The sequence below is a fragment of the Rhineura floridana genome, chromosome 4 (assembly GCF_030035675.1).
Source record: "Rhineura floridana isolate rRhiFlo1 chromosome 4, rRhiFlo1.hap2, whole genome shotgun sequence".
Lineage (NCBI taxonomy): Eukaryota > Metazoa > Chordata > Lepidosauria > Squamata > Rhineuridae > Rhineura > Rhineura floridana.
The window spans coordinates 160,736,440-160,746,211 of NC_084483.1; the positions used below are offsets into that span (position 1 = coordinate 160,736,440).

General features: G+C 42.2%; 1 protein-coding gene across 5 annotated transcripts in view; it reads right to left on the reverse strand.

Annotated features, from left to right (window-relative positions):
- Nucleotides 1-9,772, reverse strand: part of ALK (ALK receptor tyrosine kinase) — a 731,445-nt gene that overhangs the window by 635,381 nt on the left and 86,292 nt on the right. For 4 of the 5 annotated variants that reach the window (XM_061624970.1, XM_061624969.1, XM_061624971.1 and 1 more), the window contains exon 3: nt 2,295-2,453. In XM_061624970.1, the coding sequence (XP_061480954.1) occupies nt 2,295-2,453 (159 nt within the window). Of the gene's footprint in view, nt 1-2,294; nt 2,454-3,214; nt 3,273-9,772 lie in introns of all 5 variants that reach the window. The other variant, XM_061624972.1, reaches the window with a different exon arrangement.

Below are 9,772 nucleotides of genomic sequence, written 5' to 3' on the forward strand. Positions count from 1 at the left end.
TAGGTCCCAGAACATTTTGTCCTGTGACCTCTGCATCTCAGTACTTCTACAAGAAACAAAAAAGGAACAGCCAATTAATAGAGAATGTAATTCTTATTATGAACCAACTTGGCATTTAGTAACAGAACAGCCAGACTAGAGAATGTTTTGGTGGTAGAACGTGAGACTCCTGGAAGGAATCAAAAAGGGGAAGCTTCTTGGATGACAGATTGATGTGTGCCACACAACCTGCCCTGCACCCCCTGAGTTAGTCTGATGCCCTCAGACGTGATAGAAGATACTGTCTTTGAATATGAATTTATTTAAACTGATGTTATGAGCCACTTTTAGTGATTGCAGAAAAGCAGGATACATCTGTTTTTGATCAATAAGATGGTGAGAGAAATGCACTCTGCACTGGCTTAGGGGCTTTCTCATCTCTCATGGCAACCAAAACCAAAACAAACTAACCCTGAGGTGAGGGAGCACTCTATACTTGCTCAGGGGCTCTCTCATGTTTCATAGCAAAGATTAAGTCCTGGGAGAACATTGTTCAGAGGGTCTTAATACTTTTTAGCATCTTATATTGCAGTATTGAATATTTTGAAAGTGTGAGTGGGTATATCAACTTCCATGCTGCAGGAAGTTCAACCTGAAAATTTAAACAGCACTTTTCTTCCAGAAATCTCAAAATGCCTTTAAAGGCTTTGGAGCAACTGATGTTCCTTGATTCATTGGTATTGAAAATGTTCTGAGTTACCCAGTCGGCAGATACAACCTAAGAGTCAAGTTGCCCTCTGAAAGTCGTTTCTAGGCTCCACTTATTTATTTACTCCTCTTACTCACAATCTATGAATGTAATTGAAATGGGAGGCAGCTAATTGGAATCACATTTTCAGGAAACAAACAGTAGGAGTTGAAGTTACTGTGCCTAATTATTTCAGATTGAAGCAGACCACTCACAATATTTCTGTGCCAAACAGCTGTAATTAAAATGATTTAAAAATGAATAGAAAATGCTAGCTGATGGAACAGAATTTTCATTTGATCATCTACAGGCAGAAAAGGAAACAGCCAGCTGTGCATCACTACAGTTCCATTGAAGAGGCTCTGTCAGGGTTCACCTTAATAGACTGGAATTTTAACGGGTCCATTTGTTTATCTGACTCTACAACCTGTATGCAGCTGTCACATCAAATTCCATCCTCATGATCAAATTTCAACATATGTGTAATTTAACTAGAGAAAAACTGATCCCAGAGTGGATTACAACAGAATATCAACATAACATCAATTGTAAGACCATAAATAAGCTTTCTAATTTTTTTAAAAAAATCAACACTCACACGGTAGAGGCCACATTACCTAACCTCCTTCAAAAGCTTGTGCAAAATGGTGTGCCTTCAACCAATACTGAAAACCAAGTAAGGTTGGTGCAAGATGCACCTTCAGAAGCAGGGCACCACCAATGAGAAGGCTCTGTCACATGCCAACCAACCATGTACTCTCACCGGTGGTGAAGCAACAAGAAGGGCCTCCCCTGCTAATCTTAAAACATAAGCAGGCTGGTACAGAGAAAAGTGTTTCTGCAAGTTAAAAGAGAATTTTAGCAGTTTTATTAATGAGTTTTCTTCAGAAGCCACAAGAAGTGTGAATGTCTTCTGGATTTTAAACCCCTGCAATTAAACCCATAACACCCCACCTCACGCAAACAGCATTGTTACACAATGGCCTGGTGTTGATCTGGAATCCTGAAGACATTTGAGGAGAGGGAAAGAGTCCATAGCAAAACCACTGAGTGGATTCAAATGTCTATGCTGTTCATTTGGTGGTCGCCATTTATCATGTGATAGTTTGTTTGCTTAAGCTTTCATCTCGTTACTTTTTAAAAGTTGTCAACAGAAACAAAGTTCTCACATGATTATGCCAGCTTGTTAAGACATAGCATGAATCTACACATAAACATTGATTCTGGTTTGGGTTGCATTATCATTTGTATAGGTAACACTTCCAGAAACTCTTAATAAATTAAGATATTGTTCATAAGATTGCATGTTGTTGCTGCAATTGCTGCTGATTTATTATTATTATTAGTATTATTATTAGTATTATTATTATTAATAATACTAATAATAAATTTTTCTTGCCACTTTTCAAAGCAAACATTTTATATCAGCCCCAGCATCTGTTGAGAAGCAGAATGTAAACCCAAAATATTGCAAAAGATTATTGTGATTGAAACCCTATTCCTCTTGAAGTAATAAGACTTCTATCATTGTGTTCAGTGGATATAGATTGTCACAGATTAATCTCACCTTCTGTTGAATCTTCAGAGTAATCCTTGTCTGGACCATCCAAAAGATGGAGCCGTGAGAACTCATCCGCCCTCACTCTGTGCCAGGATCTGTTATGTCCCTCCCTCATTGGTGGGGAATATTCCAGATCACAGTGTGATTCAAAATTGCAGTCAAAAACTAGGGAAAAAAAGAAAAGGAAGTCAGAAAGAGAAAACTCTAAGAACAAATAATATATCTGTCTCTAATAAGAGATATTTCATTTTCATTTTTCCTTCCTCCTCCATATATATACTTACTATGATTCAACTTCATACTCACTATGATTCAACAGAAAGAAAATACACCTTAACATATAGGAATAAAGTTTAGGAAAGGAAACACACACGGATAATATGGATATGCCTGTACCATTAGAGCTCCTACTCCAATACAGGGCTTTCTATTTTTATTTTACCCCTTGTTTTCATGGGTATTAGGTATGCAGAAAGAGCAGCATAGAAAGAAATATGAGATTGTGAGGAGCCAACCTAACTAACTGACTGTGCTATTTGAAGCACAGCACTTTGCTCTCCTTGCCAGGTAGAAAGTTTATTAAAGAGTACTAGATGTGATGCATTTTACTTCAACTACTGCTGGTGGTGGGTTTTAATTCTGCTTATGTGTTTGTGTGTGACTCAGATATGTTTGCCCTTCAGTCTACAGTTGGCCTAGAAATGTCAGGCCTTTGGGGGATGGGAAACTGCTGCTCTTAGAAGATTTTCATTAACATCTATTCTTCTTGTCTTGTGATGAGATTAACCCAAATAATTGAAGATGACACTAGTCAAACCAGCCAAGACATTTTTTAAACTTCAATTAGATTCTCTATTAAACATCTCATTTATTTCCAGCCTGCATAGATTTATGATCTTTACCCCATTCTCTTGGAGGCATCATACCTTTTAATCCTAAAGTTAATACTCTCGCCCTTTCTCTGATCGATTTCAGATAATTCACCTGGTTAATGACAAAGTAAAATGAATGAGCTTTTTTACATTTTTCATTCTACTTTCTTTACCATGTATGCTACTACTGATTTTTCATGACATTGCTAGCACCTTGCTCACACTAAGCATCCAGCAACAGCAGGTCATCAGATCACAGCAGAGACATGTGCTCTTGACAAAGCATGTAGGCTGAATGTGTGGCAGTGGAGTGAGATGCCCACTGTCTCAACCTCCATGGATTCATCAGCTCTGTTTGTATACAATCTGTATATGCATGGGTTCTCTACACATGAATGGGGAAAGCAGGGTTCTTAGTTATTTAGGGAGCACCTATGGCTGTAAAAATTAGTATATTCATAGGCTCTGTGCACACAGAACTGATAAACTTCTGGAAGCCGCAACTGGGGACAGTAGACACAATCCTGTGTTAGGAAACTACCTCATATTGAGTCTGACCACTGGTTCATCTAGCCCAGCATTGTTTACACTGACTGGCAGTGACATTCCTGGGTTCCAGGCAGGATTCTCTCCAGCCCTACGTGGAGATGCCAGGAATTGAACTTGGGAACTGAGCTTCCTATGTCCCACTATGTTTCCTTTCTGTGCATTCAGTCTACACATTTTCTGACAGTATGAACTGGCTTTTCCTTAATAAAAATGACTTATTATGTAAGGTGGGAACCTTTGGCCCTAAACTGTGCTAACTACCACTACCATCACCCCGGCCATTGGCCATGATTCCTGTGGCTGACTGTTTGACTGTTTCCTTAGTCTGTGATATATGCAGAGAACTGGTGTGTGGACAGTCCTGCTTTTTAGCAGAGCACTGAACTAGATGGTCTTTGGAAACTTGTTAGGACTGCAAATTGGGAAGGGGTGAAGCAAGGCAGGTAAATGAGCTGGGCACACATTGAGCTGGCAAGTAATAAGTAACTAAGCTGATAAGCTTGAAAACAGATGAGCAGAGAGGCAAAGAAACAGGGAGATACAGCACAGCAGGGGTGTTGCTATGTGATGGCCCAAGTGGCCTGTTATACCAGACCCTGGATCTTCTGTTCTTCCCCCCATCCCTTGTGACCTTTTTAAAAAAAATAAAAACCTTTGCTCATAGGGTGACTGGTCACTGTGCATACTACAGAACTTAGTGCCAGTAAGAATTCAGCTACCCACCATATTAGTTTGCTCAGAGGCACTTACTGTAGTTTTAATATGTGCATAAGCAGAAGTCCTTTCCAAAAGACTGCAGGCGAGCAGAGAGCCCAATCCCCATACAGTGTATTGGGTCCAGGAAATCCTGTTGGCTTAAGAGTGTGCCCTGATAGCCAGGTCATATCAAGACCATACATTTGAAGCACATTTAAAGCACATGGCTTCCCCCACTGGGAACTGTAATTTGTTAAGGGTGCTGGGAATTGTATCTCCATGAGGGGTAAACTACAGTTCCCAGGATTTGTTGGGGAGAAACCATGTGCTTTAAATGTATGGTGTGGATGTTTCCCCCTCGCCCAAAAGTCGGCCTAAATGTGGATCTATACATATATATTAACATATGTACATTTTATGTAAATTTGTGTCATGGACCTGTGCCCTGAATCTTTTACATATCCAGCAATGGCCTTGAGAGCCAGTTTAATATAAAAATAATAGCTGCTTAAGTTGTACTTGTCATCCATAAAATTGATGTTAAACTATTGAGGGGAGGCCCAGCTGCAACCGGGCGCCCCTCTAAACTGGAGACAGACATGATATTACTTTGCTTACATATCAAAGGGTTTTACAAGTCAAGGTTTGTGGGGCAGCGGAACAGCGTTTAACATTTCTATGCAGGGTACATTTGTAACAATAAGCAAGGTTATAGGCATAGATGTGATACAAGAAATGCATAGTAGGGAAGTTTCCAGCTTAAACCGGCTTTTATTATGCGAGCCGCTGGAATGTAGGTAAGGGTCAGGTCACCAGGAAATAAACCGACATTTTATATCAAAAGTCAAATGAAGGCCACTTTGGTTCTATTTCCCGTGATGCCCAAGTTGGTTTAGGTAGGACAAGTGAACTATAGTTTTACAAGCACTGGGAGTTTCAATTCAATCCTAACATTGATGTTCCTGGTCAGGCCTGCCTGCAGTAAGAAGAGTTGCTCAGAATAAGGAGTCAATGGCTTTATAGGTTAAGGTGGAATAAAATTCCACCGGCCTTATGCAGTATTGCCGTCTGCAAGCTGCTACCACGGTACACAGAATAAGGATTACCAAAGCAGACATGGAGCTAAACATGTCATTGACAACCACACATTTTAACTCATTCCACACCCAATGAAAATTGTCCTCCACCCCCACACCTATTATTAGCCATGGCACAGTAGTCTCCATTGGCTTCTCATAAAAATAATAGGTGCTTATATTGTACTAGGTATCTATTTTTTAAATTGATGTTTCTGGCCATGGTTAGGGTTAGGCTGCAGTAAAACAGACTTTAATTTGGTCATGTTAGTCCTTCATGACAGTGATTTCAATTAATGTTCAGGCCTATATTGGAAAATCAAAGCAAGGAATGATAAAATCACAATGCCCAAAGTCTGGTACATAGTATTTCATTATTCTCTTAAGATTAACTCTACAAATTTCTGGTCTATCCTCAGTACATGGAACTTTGAAAGGGATTCAAAAAGAGCAAGTTTTCCTTTGGGAGGCTCTGTAGCTTAAAGTGACTTCCTTAATTAAAAGCTCAAATGAAGCTAAGATTAGGAGCTCAATCCATTGCAAGTGAACAACATATATATTGTATATAATCTCATTTATAAACTATATATGACTTATAGGTCCCATCCATACAACTGTATAATCTGCAATGTAATTGCTTTGTATCCTCATTAATTCACCGTTGTCCAAATGACGTTGCAAGCTAGTATGCATTTTTGTATTCACAAATCCACATTAGAAATACCACCGGAAACTGATATGCTTTCCTGTATCAGTAATAAATCGCATTAATATCTGTGTACTCAGACACAATGCCACAGACTTTTCTGCAATAGACAGTCTGTGGGTGTTCCTCTTGGCATATGCCAAGCCCCCTGTCTCCTTCCCCCCTAGGTGCCAGTTGCATTTCCAGTACTGAAGTTGGATCCACCCTCTGTCCATGACTCCTCCTCCTCCCTTATAGTTAAAACCTGCTTCGGGTACTGAACTGGGGTACTTCCTCCTTCTGGCTTCTGTAACTGTATCACATTGTGGTTTTTTTTTTTTAAAAAAGCCTACTATTTTGCAATCAAATGTAAAATCAAATGTTAAATGAATAATATTTCCACTGAAAAGCTATTTTGCAATATTATGCAAACAATTCATTGAAAACATGGAGTTTAAAGGAGGAGGTTTTTAACTGAGCTTCCTTGGGTTCATAGGGGAAAGGGGGGACAGCGAGGAGCAAGCTCTAATACTTTAATGAGGCATTGATCTTGCAGCTGATCCAGCAGCAGGCAAAGTCTCTCTTTTCCTGCCCAACAGCTGATGGGGATGGGAGGGAGAGCCAAACATACCAAAGAGCCAGGCAGCCAGATCTCTCTCTCTCTCTGTGTGTGTGTGTGTGTGTGTGTTAGCACACACACTATTGTGTACTTTTCCTCTGAGCCTGAAACTGACTAATCTGGGTCCTCCCTTTGCTAACTTGAAATGCTTTCTCCCATCATGGGCGGTAGAGAATCTAATACAATTTGGGAGGAGGAGGCATGAAGAGATTTGGTGGGTGCACTGGGCAGAAGGTAAGCCCTTTCAAAACGGTAACAGCAGGAGATAGTGGGAAACAATCAAACATGGAAAGGAATCTGCCTCCCAGTTCAACAAATTCAATGGAATCGGGAGTAACCAGCGGCTCCCATCCTTAGTATGCATTATGTTATATGTAACAGCCTAGATGTTTATTTTGCTTGCACTTGGGGGGGTCCATTAACTTTGCCCTTTTGCAGATCCACACATCTGTGCATACTTGGAAATTAAAAATCACATTTCTGTGCTCTTCCAAAAAAGTGCATGAAAAGGCTATCACTGGCCCGACGCATAGGGCAGGGGACACCCTCGACTTGGTTTTTGCTCCAGATGGAGGAAGGGGTGGTCTGGAGATGGGGGTGGTGGATGTGACCCCATTGTCATGGTCAGACCACTTCCTGGTGAAATGTATACTTATGGCTCTGATCCTTCCCTGCAGGGGTGGTGGACAGATTAAGATGGTTTGCCTCTGGAGATAAATGGAATCCACTGGATTCCTGAATGCCCTGGGGGAGTTTCCAGTAGATAGAGAGGGTGACCCTGTTGAAGCCCTTGTCACGCTGTGGAACAGCGAGGCATGTCGGGCTCTTGACATGGTTGCCCTCAAGTGCCCTCTCTGGCACTGTGGAGCCCGGTTTGCACCCTGGTACACCAGTGAGCTAAGGGCAATGAAACAGGCTGGATGACTGCTCGAGCGCAAGTGGTGAAAGACGTGCTGTGAGGCTGATCTGGCATGAGTAAAACATCATAACCATGCCTACTGTGTGGCGCTGAGGACGGCGAAGAAGGAGCTGTCCAGTGGAGCTTTTCTGTATTGTCAGGGGTCTGTTGACATCAACTCCAGCAAATGGAGTTTTAGACCCTTCAGAGGCCCACTGTGAATTGTTTGCAAGGCACTTTGAGGGTAAAGTTGCTCGCTTCCGTAGCAGTCTTGATGCCCCATCCACATCTACTTTAGTCACCAATGAGGTGTCCAGTGCAACATCTGCTGCAACTTCTTGGAAATGCTTTCAGTTGATGCAGCCTGATGACGTAGACAAGGTGCTTGTTTTGATGCGGCCAGCAACATGTCCTCTAGACCCTTGCCCTTCTTGGCTTATTAAAGCTTGCAGAGGGGATCCGACCGAGTGGATCCAGGGTGTGGTCAACGCATCATAGTGGGAGGGAGCGGTTCCAGCTGCCTTGAAAGAGGCGGTGATCCGACCACTCTTGAAAAAGCCCACCCTGGATCCATTGGTTTCTGACAACTGCTGACCGGTCACAAACACGCCCTTCTTAGGGAAGGTGATTGAGAGGGGTTTGGCACAGCAATTGCAAGTACTCTTGGATAAAAGAGATTATCTTGACCCGTCCCAGTCTGGGTTCAGGCCTGGTTATGGGACTGAATTGGCCTTGGTTGCCCTGATGGATGACCTTTATTGGGAGAAGGACAGGGGGAGTGCGACCCTGTTATTCTTCCTTGATCTCTCAGCTGCTTTTGATACCATTGACCATGATATTCTTCTGGGCCGACTTGGTGAGATGGGTATTGGAGGAACTGTTTTAGACCAGTTCTGATCCTATCTCCAAGGTCATTTTCAGAGAATAGCATTCGGTGATTATCTTTCGGCTCCCTGGCAGTTGTGCTGTGGGGTACTACAGGGTACCATCTTGTCCCCCATGCTGCTTAACATCTATATGAAGTCCTTGGAAGTGGTCATCAGGAGATTTTGGGCGAGATGTCAGCAGTATGCTGATGATACCCAGCTCTATTTCTCTGTAACATCTGAATTGGGCGAGGCCGTGCAAGCCCTGGACCACTGCCTGGAATTGGTGGTGGGCTGGATGAGAGCCAACAAACTGAGTCTGAATCCTAGGTGCTGTCGGTTGGTGGTTCCTGAGTTCAGATAATTGGTCAGTTGCCTGCTTTGGATGGGGTCGTACTCCCTCTGAAAGAGCAGGTTTGTAGTCTGGGGATGCTCTGGATCCATCTTTGTTGCTAGAGGCCCAGGTGACCTCAGTGGCTAGGAGCGCCTTTTACCAGCTTCAGCTGGTAAGACAGCTGCAGCCATTTCTGGACTGGGATAGCCTGACCACTGTTGTCCACACACTGGTAACCTCCAGGCTAGATTACCATAATGCACTCTAGGTGGGGCTGCCCTTGAGGTTGGTCCAGAAGTTGCAGCTGGTGCAAAATGAGGCAGTGAGAATTGAAAGAATTGTACTGGCTGCCCATTTGCTACCAGGCCAAGTTCAAGGTTCTAGTTTTTGTGTACAAAGCCTTATACAGCTTGGGACCAGGATACCTGAAGGACATCTTATTCCTTATATACCCAGTCGATCACTGCGCTCTGCAGGCGAAGGCCTCCTGCAGATACCATCTTATCAGGAGGTCCGTTCTGCACAATATAGGAAACGGACCTTTAGTGTGGCAGCACCTACCCTTTGGAATTACCTCCCCTTAAATATTAGACAGGCACCATCTCTTTTATCTTTTTGGTGCCTATTGAAGACCTTCCTCTTTCAACAAGCCTTTTAAGGTGAGACCTATCCCAGTCTGTGTCTGTGTTGGAATAGCTTTTTAATATGTTCTTAAACCTTTTTAAAAAAAATGTTTTTAATCTTAGACTATGTTTTGAAAGATTTTTTAAGAAACAATTTTTGTTTTAATGTGTTTTAAAGTTTGTTTTTATGATGTTTTAAAGTTTTTAGTGCTTTTGTTTGCCAGCCTGGGCTGCTGCCGAGAGGAAGGGCAGAATATAAATCAAAT